The 19,587-nt window shown below is 51.6% G+C and overlaps 1 protein-coding gene across 1 annotated transcript; it reads left to right on the top strand.

Annotated features, from left to right (window-relative positions):
* The first annotated feature begins 3,346 nt into the window (after positions 1–3,346).
* On the top strand, positions 3,347–18,262 carry BMP2 (bone morphogenetic protein 2). The gene is made up of 3 exons (XM_077313264.1): positions 3,347–4,269; positions 6,730–7,085; positions 16,421–18,262. Exons 2-3 carry the CDS (start codon positions 6,740–6,742, stop codon positions 17,263–17,265), a joined length of 1,191 nt encoding a protein of 396 aa, XP_077169379.1. The 5' UTR covers positions 3,347–4,269; positions 6,730–6,739; the 3' UTR covers positions 17,266–18,262.
* The last annotated feature ends 1,325 nt before the right edge of the window (positions 18,263–19,587 follow it).

The raw sequence follows: 19,587 nt of genomic DNA on the forward strand, positions 1-19,587 counted from the left end.
GGCGGGCCTGTGAAGGGCAGAGTCCTGTGCAAACGGCAGAGTAAGAAAAGGGGTGAGATTTATAGGCGAGACCCCAGGAGGAAAGCTGGCACAGGAGCGTTCTTCAGAGGTGTGTAGCTATTCCATCCAGATTCTCCGTCAAACTGACAGTTTTGAGGGAGATTGATTTGTTCTGTATCACGGGAATCATGCAGGGGCGGTTTGAAGATTTTGCGGGGCCCTAGCTGAAAACAATTACGGCAGAAGCAGCCAGACTGGGGACAGAGAGCCCTGTGAAAAGTGGTGTCCTTCCAAGTGTCTTTAAAGAGGGGAAAAGCAGGAGGAGAGAGGCTGCAGCCCTGATCCATGGTGGTGGTGGGGGGGAGGCGGGGTAAGCACGGTGTGGGGCCCCTGGAAGCACAGGGCCCATAGCATGTGCTGTATTTGCCACATGGGTAAACCCACCCTGGAAATGGTCAATGGCTTCACGTGTTAAACTGCTCCACATTGAAGATTACTAACCAGTGTGGCTCTTAGTCTCCATTTCAGTGACAGAAGCTTTATTTTGGATTAACACCCCTACTCCAGCCCGGTTACTTCCTCAGTGAGATCCCAGGCTTCCCCCAACATAACTAGTCCACAAAAATGACAGTTTTGAAGCTGAGCAATTTCTGAGGTGGGAGCTACTGGGATGGAGGCAGTGGAAGCCCATTTCTTCTTCTTTGGGATCAATGAGTGCAGACCCACAGTCTAAAGGTGTAGGCAAACTGTGGCCCTCCAGATGTCCATGGACTACAATCCCCATGAGCCCCTGCCAGCAAATGCTGGCAGGGGCTCATGGGAATTGTAGTCCATGGACATCTGGAGGGCCACAGCTTGCCTACCCCTGGAACACACACGGAGGCTTTGAAGGGACTGGATTTCTGCCCTGTGTGCCATCAAAGGGGACTGTGGGAATCATTGGGTTCCTTCAGACTTCCGGTTTCCATTTGGCTCCCACCACTGGGTGACTAGAAAAGGCAGTAAACTTAGAGAGACAGCTTAGTGTAGTGGTTAAGAGCAGTGGCTTCTCATCTGGAGAACCGGGTTTGATTCCCCGCTCCCCCACATGCAGTCAGCCGGGTGGGCCTGGGTTCATCACAATTCTGTTAGTGCTGTTCCATAGAAAAGTTCTTCCAGAGCTCTCTCATCCTCACCTACCTCAGAGGGTGTCTGTTGTGGGGAGAGGAAGGGAAGACGATTGTAGGCCGCTTTCAGATTCATGAGGCCTGCTGGGGGGCCTTGGGTCAATCACAGTTCTGTCAGAGCTCTCTCAGCTCCACCTACCTCACATGGTGTCTGTTAGGGGGAGACGAAGGAAAGGTGATTGGAAAGCTGCTTTGAGATTCCCAAGGCCTGCTGGGTGACCTTAGGCCAGTCAGAGTTTTGTCAGAACTCTCTCAACCCCACCTACCTCACAGGGTGTCTGTTGTCAGGAGAGGAAGGGAAGGTGATCGTAAGCCACATTGAGGCCCCGTCGGGTAGGGGAAAATGGGGAATAAAACCCAACTCTTCTTCTTAAATCCCCCAAGCTTTTTGGGTGGCCTTTGACAAGTCAACAATATCAATTTTACATTCTTCACTATTTCCGCCCTGCTTTCCTTCCGTGGGGGGATCCAAAGCAGCTCACAACAACACGTTCCATTCTATCTTCACAACAACTAGCACCCAACGAGCACCCAATGAGGTCGGTCAGGCTGAGGGCGCCTATAGTCACCGAGGCAGAGTGGAGAGCTACTTGCCTCTCCCCCCTACTCTTGTCGGGCACTCTGGCCACTACACCCTCCTGTGGCTCTTTCCCAGCTACGCTGCCCTCCATATCCCGGGCAAATCCGATCCATTCAGATCTCGGAAGCGAAGCAGAGTCATCCCTGCCTAGTATTTGGAGGGGAGACCTCCAAAGATTTGGGTGGCAGTTCCCCCAAGGGACATGAGGGGTCATGTCACAAAGGCAGGCAATGGCAAACCACTGGCCAGATGTGATGGCTGCCAGACCCTCCTTGGATCTCCTGGCTGCATGACATACGTGACAAACAAACAAATAAATGAATAATAACCTCTCAGCTTAACCAGCCCCACAAAGTTTTTAGGAGAATGCTGTGGGATGGTCCCACGTGTCAGCTCCTTGGGAGATGGATGGATAGTATAAAAGCAACTCCAGAGGGGTGGCAGTTTGAAGCAGCATGACCCCGCAGGAGCGTGGGCGGACCACAGTTCGAATTCTGGGTTCCTTCTGAAGGAGTTTGGCAGCAGGGTCCGGCCTGTTGGACTTGACAGGCGTACAGGTGCATCCCGTCATTTTTACTACTCCGGGATTCTTTCCAGGCGCCCCCATTCTCCCTCCTCCTCTGACCTTCACACCTCCCAAGGCAGCAAGCCACTCCATCCCACCACACCGGCGCTAATCCGATTTGCAAAGGCAGAACCCACGAATTACTTCCCTTTGGGGACCCCAGTCTCCATAATGGGTCATTGTTCAGGATTCCTGCCTCCTTTCCCTTCCTTCCTTCCTTCCTTCCTTCCTTCCTTCCTTCCTTCCTTCCTTCCTTCCTTCCTTCCTTCCTTCGTTCAAGGGGAAACTCTTCGGAAGGGAATCGCCCCATCCTCGGAGAGAGATCCTAACACATCTATGTAAACCCCCCACCCCAAATCGGACGCGTCCAATTTGGACGGACAGATGGCCTAGTGGTGGGATGGGGGAGGGGGAAATGAACCGGGTGGGGGGAACGCACAACGCTCTCTCCCTCTCCCGCAGCTCCCCAGAGGCAGGAAGGCGGGTCGCCCCCCCTCTCCTCCCACCCCTTTCCCAATTGCTACAACTCGAATCCAGTTTCAAAACGTCGCTCCGGCTTGGATTTAGGAGAGGGGTGTGTGTGTGGGGGGGGGGGGGCAAGGGAGAGGAGCCCCACCCGGGTTCTCGCCTCGCCCGGCGCTGTCCTGGGAGAAGCGGCAACGGGGTCCTCCCTTGAAAGCTCTGCGGCCGCCGCCCCCCTTCCCTTCGCCCCCCAAGAGCGGGATGGACTTTAAAGGCGCAGGGCTGGAGGTTTGGCAACCGCCGCGGCTCCTCCTCCTCTCCCTCCCTTCGCTCGCTCTCCTTCTGCTCCTGCTCCCTCCCTGCCAGCGTTACTGATCCTAATCCGGAAAGTTTAGGAGAGCGAGAGAGAGAGAGAGAGAGAGGAACGCGCGCGCTAAATACCCCTCGGAAGGCCGGCTGGCTGGCGGGCGGGGGGGGGGGGGAGGAGGGAGGGAGGGGAGGAGGGCGGCGAAAGGGGGCGGCGTTCCCTTTAAAAGCCGCCCCGCCGTGCCTCTTTTCCAGCCGCCGCCGCCGCTGCCGCCTCTGCCTGGGCTCCCGGTTCGCAGCCAGGCCGCCCCGCGATTGGCGCGCCCGCCTCAAGCCCCCGGGGTCGTGACATCAGCGGGCAGCGGAGCAACAAAAAGGACGGCGGGGCGAGGCAGCAGCGGCAGCAGCAAGCGGAGCAGCAGCAGCAAGAGCAGCTCGGAGCCCCCCGCGGTCGATCGGAGCCAGCCAGCCAGCCAGGCAGGAGGAGCAGCGCCGGCAGCCGGGCGGGTGCGCTCGGGAGGAGGCAGCCGAAGGGAAGCGTCGCCGCCGCCGCCGCCAGGATCCAAAGCGCTTTGGCCGCGCACAAGAGCTCCGGCCCCGGACTGCGACGCCTCGGCGCGCCCGCTGATGCTCAGCGCCGTCCCCGCGGGGAGGATCGTCGTCGGCCGGCTGTCGGCGAGGGCGCAGAGCCGCGCGGGGAAGGCTCCGGCTCCGGCTGCAGCTCCGGCCGCCGCGCCTTCTCCCCTGGCGGCGCCGGGCATGCTGGCGAGGCAGAGGAGCGCGCCGGCCGCGCGTCGGGTGCCCCGCGCTTGCGGCTCCGTCCAGCGCCCTGCCAGGCGGCCCTGAGATGCGGCACGCCGCGAGGGCCAGCGCCACACAGCCCCAGCCCGGCGCGCAGGTCGAGCCCTGCCCAGGGATGGTGCCGTCGCCGCTGCTGCCGCTGCCGCCGCCGCCCCGGACCTAGGCGGACAGAAGACGTCTCCTTCTCGACTCCCGAGCACCGCCGTGCAGCTTCTTCCGACGGGCCGGGCGCTCCCGCGGGGGAAGACGGCCGTCGGGCCGGCTGCCCGTCGTGCCATCCGCTGGGCGCCTCCTGGATCGGCCGCGCGGGTTTCCATGTGGAAGTGGACTCCATGGACGGGACCGCGCGTGCTGCCACTGCTTCTTAGGCCATCGGCGGGACCCTGAAGGTAGCGAGGAGCGGGGAAAGAGAGGGGGTCGGGGGGGGGGGGCGGCAGAGCAATGCTTGTGCGGAGCGGGGAGGGGGCAGGTGACTCCTCGGGACCCCTCTTCCCTCCCTCCCACCTCCAAGCCCACCCCGTCCCGAGAATAGGGGACCCCGGCGGCTCAGCCTCGCATCCCCACCTGGACGGCCCGGAGGCGTGAATCGGAGCCCCCCTTTCAACCTTCCTCCTGGGGATCGGGGCTGGGGCGTTGCGGGATCGCGTCCCCTGGGCAGGCAGCCCCCCTCCCCGGGCATCCTCCTGGCTCCCGTGGAAGGGGCGGCAGAGCCCGGCTCGCTTCTCGGCTGCCGAGTGCGGAAGGCTGCCGCGTCCAGCCGAGCAGCGTGCTTGGGGAAAGGCTCGCCCTACCTGCGAGCCTGAAGTTGCTTTAGCCGGATTTTCCACTTCGGATTGCAAGCTGGTCGGAGCCGCCTCCCCTGTGAACGACGACGCCGCCGCTGCTGCTGGAAGAGCCCGGCGCCCAGTGTGGGAGCTCCTGACGCTTTGCCCTCCCCTGCCTGGGTCGTTTCGCGTTTGGCGGGTGATCCTCTTCCTTGTTTCCTCCGGCGTGCCCAGGAGTGTTGCACGTTGCTTCCCCTCCCCCGATTTCTTCTTCCTTCCTACCCCTGATCCGGAGTGGGACGCTTGTTTACGGACTTGAATGGGGAAAGAGTTGGGCATGTACTTCGTGGAGAGCCGGGAGCCTTGGAGTATGCTTTGGGGAACAGCTCCAAAAACTGCATCGGGCTGCACAGTTCTCCTTAAGCAAAGAACTGTATTCTGGAGGGGTGGCCCAGCCCCGGAGGGGGGTGCATGTCTCCCTCTCTCTCTCTTTGTTTCTCTAAACCAGGAGTAGAGCAGAAGGGCCCATAGCAGTAAAGATCTGGCCGGGTGCAAGCAAATTATTGACCTGAGAAGCAGGCGGGCTGGGAAGGGATGAACCTGAGCTCTCCTTATAATCGAGAGCAACTGCATGGGCAGAGGCTGGGAGACTGAGGGCTAGGATTCTGTCCACATTGCCGTGTAAAGGCTAGAAGCAACCATTCAGGTCTACTGTCCACCTTTCAGTCTGCCTAGCCCTGTGCTGGTTTGTGGCCTCCGGACTGGGATCGTCTGCCTTTGAATGGGCAAGAATTCCCTAGCTCAGGGGTGGGCAAACTGTGGCCCTCCAGATGTCCATGGATTCTCATGGGAATTGTAGTCCATGGACATCTGGAGGGATACAGTTTTCCCACTAGCTCTACCTTGAGAAAGGCAAGAAATTAAAATGTGTGTGTGTGTGTGTGTGTGTGTATTTTTAAAGAGAGATATTTCAGGGCCCGGCTCCCCAAAAAGAACCAGCGGGTTGCCTTCAGCTCCCTGACCAGGATGGAAAGATGTTTCTTTCCAGTCCCCAAAAGACACCTGTCTGTCCCCCTTGCGAAGCCCTTCCCCAGAAGCTGCCTCCTATTGCTGCTTGTTATACATCTCCCTCCTGCTCCGTCCGTTTCCCCCTCCCACGATCCGCCCTCCCCATTTCCACACGTGACCCTCCTTCCTCCTCCCACTCTGCCAAGGCATAGCCAGGATCTCTCCTTACAGCAAGCCAATCTCTGTGAGATGTCCCATGGCTGGGCTCCCAGAATGCACTGCTGCCTTGTGCCCAGCATGCATTTCAGGGGATTCTTTCCCTTGGCAGAGAACCTGTGCAGCTGAAAGGGCCAGGAGCTACAGAGCACCGAGGCACTTCCTGCCGTTTAGCAATGTAGATTCCCCCACCCGTGCACCCTGGGGCCAGCTGTGGTATTGTCTTGCTGCAAGGGGTGGGTCAAAAGAAGCAGAAGCCATGGCAGGCGGTGTGGAGGGTCTGCTGGGGACAATTCCATCCCACCACCCTTTCTTCAAGGAATCCTGGGTGGTGTTCTTGGGTGAGCCGCCAAAACCTGGCTAGCTGGTGGCGTGGCAGCAGCAGAATATTCTGGGTGCCTGTCTCCTCTGGACATTTTGGCTCCTCAGGGATATTGCTTGGCCTAGGGATCACAAAATTGACCTGGGTGGGGAGAAGGTTGAGTGTTATTTGGGCCATCTTTGTGAATGTGTTACCATTAACGGAACTGTCTTTGCTTGGCTTAAACTTGCGTATTCAACGGCAGAAGTTTCCTCTACAAGGGGGGTGGCCACAAACTTGAGTGACCATTGGCTGCCTGTGCAGCTTTTATAACACCTTGCCTATCTCCCCCAGCCATGGGGGGGGGGGAGAGGAAGTTCCCACGGAGGTCAGGATTCCCTTTCGTAATGGTGACTTTGCAGGGGAAGGGAGGGTTGGGAAAGAGGCCCGTTGAAGTCTCAACCCTATAAAAGCTGATAGGTCCCAGTGTCGTCGCAGGATGTGTCTTGCCGTCACCCTCTAGCCCTAACCCTCTTCTGATTTGGCCCTTGTCCCCACAGGTTTCTGACCATGGTTGCCTGGACCAATTCTCTACTCGCAGTGCTGCTCTATCAGGTGTTTCTGGGGGGCTCGGCCAGCCTCATCCCGGAGGTGGGCGACCGGAGACGGTTCAGCGGTGATTTGATCCGGGCTGCTCCGCTGCAACTCTCGGAAGGGATCCTGCGGGAATTTGAGCTGCGGCTGCTCAACATGTTTGGTCTTCAGCGGCGGCCCACGCCGAGCAAGGACGCCATCGTCCCTCCCTATATGTTGGAGCTCTACCACCTGCACACCAGCCAGAAGCCAAGCTCCATGGACTACAACTTGGAGAGGGCTACCAGTAGAGCCAACACCGTCCGGAGCTTCCACCACGAAGGTAAGGGCAAATAACGTCTGCTCCAGCTTTCCGCACCCGAGCCGAAATGGAAGTCGCCCACGCGCTTGCCGCGTGTCCGTGCCGACACAAGGGTTCTGCCAAGATGTTTCGCGATTTGGATTGACACGTTTTGGAATTGCTTGGTGCAGCAAAATATTTGTGCGTTTCTCATAACACAGTATCGCTCCCGATTGCCTGGGGGATAGGTCACGCCTGGGCACCCCTGCAGTGAATCTTGCGCTTTGCTGACAAGATTGAAAGCTGTGGACCAACTTGGTGTCATGTGTAAGAGCAGCAGCCTCCAAGCTGGAGAACTGGGCTTGATTCCCCACTGTTCCACAGGCAGCCAAATGGGTGACCTTGGGCTAGTTACAGTTCTCTTAGAGCTCTCTCAGCCCACCTACCTCAGGGTGTCTGTTGTGGGAAGAGGAAGGGCAGTCGATGGTAAGCAGCTTTGGGAATCGTGGGGGCGTGTGCCAGTCACAGTTCTCTCTGAGCTCTCTTAGCCTCACCTACCTCACAGGGTATCGGTTGTGGGGAGAGGAAGGGGAGGGGATTGTAAGTCTCCTTTGGGTAGTAAAAAACGGGATGCAGAAAAACAGCTCTTCTTATGTCACTCAAAAACTAATGCCCCCAACCCATCTATATCGACTTGGAATTGTTTAGCTGAGCATTCTTCCTGATCTGTAAGCTTTTGATATGAAACACTATTTTGAAATGGGAATCTTTCAGTCCAGTCACCTAAGATAATATCTGAGGTGGTGGAGAGTCATGAGAAAAGATGGCAGCTGGCTCTGAAATGAAATCAAATTCTGTTGGCACAGAGCTGTAAAATCTTACGATTAGAAATCTCCGTGCATAGCAATAGTTAACTATGAAACTCATTGAATCCTTTCATCCAGCCACAAGTCTTCCTGTGAAATAGGAAAAGGGTCACAAGCATGACTTAAGCTTGTAGACTTGATAGCTAGCAAGCCCCAAAGACCGCTTAAAATCCTGGGTTTTAAAAATAATCATATTCACAAGAAGCAACGCCTTTATGACATTTTGGCCTGGCAGTTAAATTTGCAGTAAGAGGAAAGAATCTTACTTTCCCTGTCTCTGGATTCTTGCGCGTTTCAATTGTGTCGCATTGTGGGTGGTCAGTAAGCCTCCACCAAAAGTGTATGGGGCTAGTTTTTGGCTCAAGGTGTTAAGTGTAGAGCAGGGGTAGTCAAGCTGGCAGGGGCTCCTGGGAATTGTAGTCCATGGACATCTGGAGGGCCACAGTTTGACTACCCCTGGTGTAGAGCTTTTGATGAAGCACCTTTGGAGGAAAACCAGGGAAGGATGCAAGGAAAGACATTTGATTTTCTCACAGTTAATTTTCATTACTACTTAAACACATACACACGAGTTCTGAAATCCTTGAACGTACACTGTGTATATACATTATTTTGAAACTACCTGGGACTGCTCTGCACCCAAAAAAAAAAAGTGCACGTTTATTATTAGCATTATTATTTTTAGTATGGAGTCTGTACAAATGATGAATTCCCACTAGTGATTTCCATTTTTTTCTTAAAGGCCAAATTCCAAGAAAAGTCTTACTAATTTACAGTTGGCTATAGGGTCGCTTGGAAGGCTTTCTAATCCCTATCTAATCCCCGTGAGAGATCGATCTAACAATCGATTGCATTGTTTCCACTGGGACTCTCGTCCTCTTGTTTAAATCGAGCTTTAGCATCGTGTTGAGGTAAGCCCTTCTGGAGCGACTGCCTATTGGCTTTCGTGTGCACCTGGGGTTTTAGGTCACCCAGATTAGAAGCCACAGGAGAGCGGCCCCCTTTTTTCAGATCTGCTGTTGCCGCTTCTTTCTGCGGTTTTGGAACGAGACTTGGCTGTATCCCTCGTTTTGCCTGACAATTTTTTATGCAAAACAGTCCTGTCAAAGCGCCTTAAAACTTGAACAAACTTGTCCCCGGTTCAAAGCGCTTGATCTTTTTCCTTTTGCAAAGGCTGTCGGTTGCCCGGCACCTCAGTCGAAAGTATGATCACAAAGTTTCTCCGTTTTCGCTCCTCCTCCCCTTTGACGGTATTACTAAGCACAGAAGTTGCTCTGAAACCACAGGACTTTCCAGAGCTCAGGAGCAGGTTCTGGGGAATGCCGTTAACCATTTGTAGTCTGGGCCTATCTTAGCCATTCCTTGGATCTGTTTACATTACACTCACAGCTACTTGAACCTAAACCAGGAAAGCAGGCGGAAGACATGACTTGGTTATTAATATTTTTTCCCCCTGCAGAAACTCTCAAGGATTTCAGAGTTCTTTCCTTGGTGTTTTCATTATTAGCCAAGATACTGACTATAGGGCAGACGTTGTCAACCAGGGTTTCATGAAACCATGGGGTTTCTTGATGGCCCTGGAAGGGTTTCCTGAATGGGTGGCCGTTAATGAATTTTTATATATTTTTAAAATTTATTAAAACATTTCTCGGGTGATACAACCATTGATGGCCCTGGAGGGGGGTGGGCAGGAGGGAGAGGGGCCCCAGGTGGGCGTGGACACAGCTATGCTTCCCCCTGGCGTGATCCTGCCACTCCTGGGGTTTCTCAAAGCCTGAAGAATGTTTCAGGGGTTTCTCAACGGTCACAACGTTGAGCAAGGCTGCTATAGGCTGAAGCTAGGAACAGCAAGAGCAAAATTTTTAAAAATGTGCATTTTGCTTCCTGCGTTCAATTAAGTTGATGTGGAACCAACAGTCTGAACAATGATTATACTAACTAATAGTAAGTCTTAATGAGGCAAGAGATTAGCGGTGTAATTGAATCTTGTACTGCGGTTTTATGCTGCTTTGTGTATAAATACGAAAGTAAGGAACAGGACAACACACAGCACATAGTCGATCGGTGCCAAAACACCTCTTTAACGTACATCTGCGGGGCCAAGGGCTGCTAAGTATTTCGGTTGGCTTAACTACGGCGCTCGCGGTGCGCTCCCAAGCCGACTAAAGGCAGCCCATGCCCTGCAGGAAACCAGTGGGGCTTAGACCGGAACAACTCCGCCTAGGATCGCGCTGTCCGTCACTCTAATGCCAACAAAAGAACCCCTTCATGTTCCATTATGGCAGATTTGATGCTTTGTCTAAAGTCCTCGTAATCGTTAGAATTAAACCCATTAAGGAATGCCTTCAGCATTTTGTTCTGCCAATGTGGAACTGAAGTCCCTATAGTGTCTCAAGACCCTTTTCACCCCTGGCTTTACAGCCACGCTCTCTTGGGCCGAACCAGCAACAAGCTTGCTTGTCGAAGAGGTGCCCTTAAAAAAGCAACATCTGCAAAAAGATGCGGTTGACTGACAGCTTGTCACAAGTAGGGTTTAGGTCAGGGGTAGTCAAACTGCGGCCCTCCAGATGTCCATGGACTACAGTTCCCAGAAGCCCCTGCCAGCATTCGCTGGCAGGGGCTCCTGGGAATTGTAGTCCATGGACATCTGGAGGGCCGCAGTTTGACTACCCCTGGTTTAGGTTGTGTGTCACTCTGCAGGATCCCGTTGGTAACCTGCCCTTCCTTCAAGGAGCTAAGGGCAGTGGGTGTTTAGGGCTGTACTCTCCACATATCTTTGTGAGAGGTTAGATTAGGCTTTCCCAACCAGGGTTCAGTGCAACCCTGGGGTTTCATGATGACCCTGAAAGGGTTTCACGGATCAGGTGGGAGTTTAATTATTTATATATTTTAAGTTTTTTAAAAATTGACTGGGTGATATGGTTATATATTTCTGTGGCGTGACTTCTGGTGATGAGACTCCCAGAGATGTGGCAGGAAGGTGTGACTTACTGACATCACTTTTGGGGTTTCTGTAAGCCTGAAGAACATTTTGGGGGGGGGTTCTCAGTGGTCGAAAGGTTGAGAAAGGCTGGGTTAGGCTGAAAGCAAGTGAGCTTCAAGGCTCAATGATGGCTTTGAATTCAGGTCTCCAATTCCGGTGGTGTATCCTTAAGTGTGGCCCCTCAGGGTGAGCTTTAAATGTAGGGTCCAGTTTCTCTGAAAGATCCACGAGGACTGCGTTGATATATTTCACAATTGACACAACTGACACCCCTGCTTTTCTCCCCAACGGGGACCCCAAATAGCTGAGGATTAGAAAGAATTGCAATTCCTATTCAGATATCTTCAAACGGGCTCAAATCCTCACGAACCAGTTTTTGGAAAGGGCAGCGCTGAGTTATCCATGTTGCACCTGCTATGGGCCCCACACACCCAGGGCCCCATGACAGTGCCTTACCCCCCCCCATTGGATTAGGGCTGTAGCCTCTCTTCCCTTTTCCCTCTTTAAGGACACTCCTTTCCAATGTGGGGCCCCCTCCTCCCCCAGCTAGGGCCCTGCAAATCCGTAAACTGGCTCTAGTGCTACAGGACCCGCAAATCCTTAAATCGCAAAGCCAAGAATACCAACAAATCTTCACTGCTAGGACCCAAGAACAAAGCAAAAAATACAGATAGAATGGTCGTACCACTCACTTTTGATGGGAGGTACACGTAGGCGAGGAATATAATCCACACAATCAAACAAATGTAATAACCAAACATTTCCCCCTTCCTCCATTTTACCATTGTAAGCACCACTTTGTGATGAAAGAGAGGGAGGGACGGGGCCCATACCATGGCAGGGCAGGGATTCAAACCTGCTTTGGCTAGGCCCTTAGCCTCGTACTCTTAACCCTAGGCCGTGCTGGCTCCAAACTACGAACTTCCCGGATGCTAAAAGCAAAAACGGCAACATGGCTTGTCATTGTTTTAACATATTACCCAAGACTTTATGTGACCTTGCATTAAAGCCCATATCACCATTTAATATTGCATAAAATCACCACACGCATACACACCCTTCCAGGTTGTTTACCTGGAAGAGGACTCTCAACTGACCCTAGGCCTCAATGCGGGGCAAAAGGAAGCAAGGGGTTTTAAAGCTGAGGGTGATTCTGTGAAGGCTCAAGGGGGTGGCAGGTTACAGTGGATGAGCGATAGGGTTGTGGGTGTCCTGCATAGTGCAGGGGGTTGGACTAGATGGCCCATGTGGTCCCTTCCAACCCTATGATTCTATGATTCTAAATATAACCAAGCCAGCTCAGATCAGCCTCAGAATTCACATAGCCACAGCTTACAGGGACCGGGGCTGTTCTGCTAGCAGAAGCCATTTGGATAGCAGCAGGATTTGTGGCAATTAATTAACTCCCAACCATTCAGGAAACCCTTGACCGTCAAGAAACTCCAGGGTTTCACAAAACCCTGGTTGAGAAAGCCTGGTTTAAGGGCACATGCTAAGGCCACCGAGAGAGGAATAAACTATCAAAGACAGGACAGACAATGAACACAAGCCAGAGTTGATCCAGCCTGGCTGTAGCTTGTCATGGGGAACCCTCTCTTGAAATTGGCTGTGTTGCCATGACCTCACAGAAACCTCAAGGAAGGGGGAGAGATGGGAAATCTAAGCAGAGGAAGGCTAGGATTGGACCGGGAGGGGGAGCCTAACTGCAAAACCAGGTAAGAAGGGGGCTGTCCAAAAGATAGGAGTGGGCTGGGTTTAGGCCAGAGGCCTGAAGAGATATAGGGGTGAGAGATGGTGGGAAATGATGCCAATTTACAGTCATTAACAATGTAGCTTTGAACATGCTCTCAGTCGGATGGGGTGTCTAAGACTGCTTTCAGAGTTGTTTAGCAGAGGGTCGCTCATCCTGCCCAGGGATGTAAGCAGTTCTGGGGCAGATGGGAACACAGAAGCACCCTGCATTTTGAAATAAGCCGATTACAAGCCATATTTGTCAACTCCCACTGGTCTGGTCCTCCCTTTCATGCAACTTAATTATTATGCACCTAAGTTCCTCTTTAGATGGACATGATAGAAGGGTAGGGAGACTAGGGAATTTGGTATCCTTCAGATGCAGGAGGGCCAGGAGAAGTGTGAATTGCGGCCAGTTTTCACAAAGCGACACTAGCGGCAACTGTGACGACAGAACTCATGAGACTTCCAAATAAATACGCTCCCTAGGTCAGCTCACCACTCCAGTCCATTCATTTGCAGTGCATCTAAATTTAGCTACTGCGAGTAGATTTTATGCATGCATTCTTAAACGTACCGTGTGTGTTGGGGTGTGAAGTTTGCTGGCCGCGTTTCTCATCTTCCGCCTAGTCCGTGGGAGTCGGCAGGCTTAGACTGTAGAAGAAGAAGAAGAGATGGTTCTTATATGCTGCTTTTCTCTCCCCAAAGGAGTCTCAAAGTGGCTTACATTCACCTTCCCTTTCCTCTCCCCACAACAGACACCCTGTGAGGGAGGTGAGGCTGAGAGAGCCTTGATATTACTGAAGAAGAAGAAGAAGAAGAGTTGGTTCTTATATGCTGCTTTTTTCTCCCTAAAGGAGTCTCAAAGCGGCTTACACTCGCCTTCCCTTTCCTCTCCCCACAACAGACACCCTGTGAGGGAGAGGGGCTGAGAGAGTTCTGATATTCCTGTTTGGTCAGAACAGCTTGATCACTGCTGTGGCGAGCCCAAGGTCACCCAGCTGGCTGTGTGTGGGGGAGGGACAGGGAATCAAACCCAGCTTGCCAGATTAGAAGTCTGCACTCCTAACCACTATACCAAGCTTGCTCTCCATAGCAACTCCGCACAAGTTTGCACTGCCATTTTTGTTTAGATATTGTTTCCCATAGGCAGCTTTTGAAACTGGGGGTGGGGGGAAAATCCCTTACTTTCCTCCTGGCCAGCGAGCTTGTAGTTGCACACAGCTTTATCCCAAAAGAGTATATATAAAGTCTGGCAATAGTTAGGCACTGGGCTATCAACATCATGTTGCATTACAGATTTAGTCGAATCAAGCCGGAGTAGTAAACCGTCAGTTTCATTTTCAAGAGTCACAAATATACAGTCGCCGCACTGCAATTGGCTGAGGATTCGAGCCACACAAACTCCGAATTCAAATCACCATTCGGGCCCAAGCTCAACGAGTGACCTTAGATTCAAATGAGTAGCCCTGTTGGTCTGAAGTAGCACAATAAAATCAGAGTCCAGTGGCACCTTTAAGACCAACGAAGATTTATTCAAGGCGTGAGCTTTCGAGTGCAAGCAGGGTGCTTGCACTCGAAAGCACACGCCTTGAATAAATCTTCGTTGGTCTTAAAGGTGCTACTGGACTCTGGTTTTATTGAGTGACCTTAGGCAAGCCCTCTCCCAAGGGGCAAATAATCTGGACCAGCCTTTGAACTACTGTTCTGTTGCAAGGAAGTTGTGGCTAGCATGGGTGCTCTGCACAGGACCGCTATAGAAATGAGTAGTTGAAATTTTACATTTCTGGAAGAGCAAAGGACTAGGCATAGCTCTGGAAGCAGCCAGGGGGCTACTGAGTAAGGTGACCAGATTGTCCCACTTTTGGAGGGACATCTGGGGGCCCCTGGCAAATTGTACTTATGTTGAAATTTTAAAAATATATATTACAATACTATTTTTGCGTTCTATGAAAATTTTTGTTGCTCCATATAGAGCAAATTTTAATCAAGACCCCCCCCCCCCGGTCAATGGTGTCCCACTTTACCAATGTTGAAATTTGGTCACCTTACTACTGATAGCTGTCAGGGATGGTGCATTTGCTGGAAGTCCTAAGTGCTACCCATAGGCTCCAAAGAAACACCCAAACCTTCTCAGAACGACATTGTGCTTAGAGTCCTCGTGAGTAAAATGACAGTGTACGTTTTACAGAAAGGGATTGTGTCGTTAAGATACACGGTCTTGGATCCACCACAAATCTCTGCTGACAGGATGGGTAGAAATGGAACTTTTCATGCTGGCTCCCTCCAGCCCAAAACAATCCCTGAAATTGTGCTTCGGAGGAAGAGGGGAGCCCAAGAAACAGTGTGACCGAACTGGAGTTCTAGTAGCAAGGAGGGGGCAAAGCAGGACAAATAATCTGCTTCCTGCATGCTTCCCCAGGATCTGAGCCATTATTTTGGACACAGGTGTGTGTTAAGTGCCATCAAGTCACCCAAATGCCCTGTCATCCATAGCAGGGGCAGTCAACCTGTGACCCTCCAGATGTTTGCTGGCAGGGGCTCGTGGGAATTGTAGTCCATGAACATCTGGAGGACCCCAGGTTGATACCCCTGATCCATAGCCTTGCTCAAGTCTTGCACACTGAGGCCTGTGGCTTCCTTGAATGAGTCACTCCCATCGCCTGTTGGGGGGTTCCTCTTTTCCTGCTGCCTTCAATTTTTCTTAGCATTGTCTTTTCCGATGACTTCTTGTTATCTCGTAAATGTGACCAGAGTATGACAGCCCCAAGTCAGGGGTGGCTAAGCTGTGGTTCTCCAGATGTCCATGGACTACAATCCCCATGAAACCCTGCCAGCAGTGTGCCCCCCCCCGGACTCAGTTTATTCGTTTTAGCTTCTAAGGGGAGTTCAGGACTGATTTGGTCTCGGACCCCCTTAATTTGTCTTTTTTGGCATCCGCAAGACCTCTCCTCTGACGCCACGTTTCAGTTTTATTTTGGGCAGAGTTGTTTAAAAATCGTGGGCTCTGTCACTCATGAAGCTTCCAGAAGAGGTCTTAAGGGATCAGCATAAAAGCACCAGCTAAGTGCTTAAAAAAATTTAAAGAAATGCAATCCCTTTCCTTGGTCCTTAGTCACCTTTTAACTACTCTCAATAAGCCCCTGCTGCCCGTGTAATTTTTTTTTTCCTTTAATGCCCTTGAATTTGACAGCGTTGCCTCCTGTTTCATTATAGCCCCTTGGAATTCTCAGGCTTCCCAAAGACGTGAGGGAGAAGGAAGCACTCGAACATCACGTTTCGTACGCTTGCTTACATACCTAAAAAGACAAGATAATCCCTCTGTTGTCGTTGTGGTTGGAATCTTCAAATCCCTAAGAACAAATTTCTCAACTTTTCTTTTTACCGCTGAGAAACCCCCGAAACATTCTTCAAGCTTCGCAATGCTGCAGAATATGGTTGGGAAGCTTGGCCTTGTACCCGCCCACCCGGGGCCCCTCCCCTCCCCACCCCTCCAGGCGCATCATTGGCCATTTTGGGAGGTGGATCAACATGACCATATAGGGAGATGTCCAATAAATACTTAACAAATGCAAAAAAAAATTTTTTTAATTGACTCCCACCCATTCAGGAAACCCAGGGCTAGCAAGAAACCACAGGGTTTCACAAAACCCTGGTTGAGAAAGCCTGCCCTATGTTGGCTTATGATTGTGTTAAGTTGAAAGGTGCTTGTGATGCAGCAGTTCAATGATTTTTTTTTTTAATTAACTATTTATCTAAGTCCCTGATTATGTCTTGCTTTCCCCTCCCCAAATCAGAAACTCTGGAAGAGCTTCCGGAAAGAAGCGGGCGGACCTCCCGGCGTTTCTTCTTTAACTTGACCTCCATCCCGACCGGGGAGTTGATCACTTCGGCCGAGCTCCAGGTTTTCCGGCAGCCCCTCGACGATGCCTTGGGAACCAATGGTAGCTCTTACCATCGTATTAATATTTATGAAATCATCAAGCTAGAGGGTGAGGCCTCCCGGGACCCCGTCACGAGACTTCTGGACACTCGCTTGGTGCACCACAATGCCAGCAAATGGGAAACTTTCGACGTCATGCCGGCGATCGTGCGGTGGATTGCACACAGACAGCCTAACCACGGGTTTGTGATAGAAGTGGTCCACTTGGACAAGGAGAGCAGCGCCTCCAAGAGACACGTCAGGATCAGCCGGTCTTTGCATCAGGACGATGCCAGCTGGTCTCTGGTGAGGCCGCTGCTGGTCACCTTTGGGCACGACGGGAAGGGGCAGCCCCTCCATAAGCGAGAGAAGCGCCAAGCGAGACACAAACAACGCAAGCGCCTTAAATCCAACTGCAAAAGGCACCCGTTGTACGTGGACTTCAACGACGTCGGGTGGAATGACTGGATAGTGGCCCCACCAGGTTACAGTGCCTTCTACTGCCACGGGGAATGCCCCTTCCCCCTGGCAGATCATCTGAACTCCACCAACCACGCCATTGTTCAGACGCTGGTCAATTCCGTGAACTCCAAAATCCCCAAAGCTTGTTGCGTGCCGACGGAACTGAGCGCCATCTCGATGCTCTACCTAGACGAGAACGAGAAAGTGGTACTAAAGAACTATCAAGACATGGTTGTGGAGGGTTGTGGCTGCCGCTGAAGCGGTTACAGCAGCGGCAGAGAGAGAAAGAGAGAGAGAGAAAAGACAAATACAAAAGAAATAACTTGACACTTTAATATTTTTTTGCCCCAATGAAGACTTTATTTATGTTATGAAATGGAGAATTAAACATAACTATTTTGGAAAAAAAAATCTATTTATGTCTACAGAAAAGTGAGGAAAAAAAATATTTTAATCAGAGAATTATGCCTTTTAAAAGATTTTTAAACATTATTTTAGTTGTACATTTTATATGGGTTTAACCCCGCCCTCCTCTTCCCCCTTTCCCCCTCCCCTCCCCCTCAGCACATGAAGTATAAAGGTCAGATTCTTATTTTGTATTTATTTACTATTATAACCACTTTTTAGAAGAAGAAGAAATAGCTAATTTGTATTTATATGTATAATCAACAGGAAAAAAAAGCAGAAGAAAAAAAAATAGAGGGTTTGTACATAATTTAAAAAAACAACAACGAACGAACGAACCAACGAACAAAATGGTAGCTGTTTTCAATTGTGTGTATTTAAGTTGGGAAATGTGTACACCGAAGGGTTACTGTGGCAAAGGTGCATGACGCGGTTTGCTTTCTGCAGTTCTACTGTTTTAGGGGTCACAAGTGTAAGTCCAATGAAAAGTGTGGCTAATCCACCCTGCTGACTCTTAAGATTATATTGTACAATTCTCAGGAATGCTATGGGGTGGGCTGCCCAGTCCATGAGAAACTGGCAAACTCCCCTCCCAAAGAGGGGGGGGGGAGTGTTTGGATAAGAACCAGACTTTGCTGAGCAAGGAGAAAATACGGCTGGTTCCTCATGAAGGTGTGATGTGACCATCAACTGGGTCGCTAGAAACCTCTCCCCCCTCCTCTCCCCCCCCTTTCTTTCTCAGCCACATCTACAGAAAAGCAAAATATTTTTATGCTGTTCCTCCCATTTTTAAGTAGTTCATCCGTTGTCCTGGCCAAATATTAAATAAAAATACCAGATTTCTTCAGTATTTTTTTTTTTTTTGTATTTTAAAAAAGCTCATTGATGCTTGCTTTTCCTAATAGGGGAGAGGAACCTTTCCCCCCGTGGCTACTTTTCAACAGCGGGAGAGTACAGAATTCATGAGTTCCGCAGAACCTTGCTTTACAACTCTTAGACGGGAGGCTAAGTCAAGAGTCTGGAGAGAAGGGAGGTGGCTTGTGGGGCAGTGGTGGGTACAGACCCGCCTGCCACTGCCCTGGTAACACCAGCCAGATGCGAGGGTGGGAGAGGCGCTACTGGAGTGCCAGTCCTGAAATAACTTCAACCCACTTCTCCCCCTTCTCCCCTTCACGGGACATTTTTTAAAAAGTTAATGTAGGTTGCATAATCTGGAGTCTGCTTGCTTCAGTTACACTAGAGCAGGGGTGGCCAAACTGGCTCCAGATGTCCATGGACTTCAATTCCCATGAGCCCCTGCCACGCTAAACGTGGAGGTATCATTTAAACCAATCCAGTCAGTTAAAGACTCAGTAGCAGCTGAGCTGGGACTACAGCAGAGGTTACTGTGTGGTTCACATAAGCCAGTTCACATTATTTGGGCAGCAAACGCTGGCAGGGGCTCATGGGGATTGTAGTCCATGAACATCTGGAGGACCACAGGTTGACTACCCCTGGTGTAGTGGCTAAGAGTCTTCTAATCTGGCAAGTCAGGCTTGATTCCCTGCTCTTCTACATACAGCCAGCTGGATCACCTTGGGCCAGTCATGGTTCTCTTGGGGCTGCTCTCACAGAACAGTTCTGCCTGAGCTTTCTCAACCCCACCTACTTCACAGGGGAGAGGACGGGAAGGAGATTGTAAGCCACTTTGACTCCTTCGGGCAGTGAAAAGCGGGGTATAAAATCCAACTTTTCTGCTTACCTTGATGCAGTCTCAGAACCCACTGCACAAATGTACTCACAGGTACATGCTATGTTGTGGGTATGAAAGTGAACAGCAGATTTTGAGCGGTGTACCCATGTTTTGCTCCACGCGATCTTACAAAAACGGTTAGCCCTGTCAAGACAGGTCCTGTGGCTGGGCAGGAAGATGACAGACCAGGAAGCATGTCTGCCCACCTTAGCCGGGGTGCATCGCGCCCTCGGCCTTTGCATCTCGCCCTCGGCCAGGAATTTGGGGATGATCCTGGATGCCTCCCCATTGATGGAGGCCCAGGTCACAGGAGTAGCCCACATGGCTTTTTACCATTTCGGCCAGGCAAGGCTTCTAGTGCCCTACCTGTCCTCTGACCGTTTGGCCACAGTGATCCATGCAAGGGTCACCTCTAGACTGGACTTCTGGAACTTGCTCGATGC

The sequence above is a fragment of the Paroedura picta genome, chromosome 1 (assembly GCF_049243985.1).
Source record: "Paroedura picta isolate Pp20150507F chromosome 1, Ppicta_v3.0, whole genome shotgun sequence".
Taxonomy (NCBI): Eukaryota; Metazoa; Chordata; class Lepidosauria; order Squamata; family Gekkonidae; genus Paroedura; species Paroedura picta.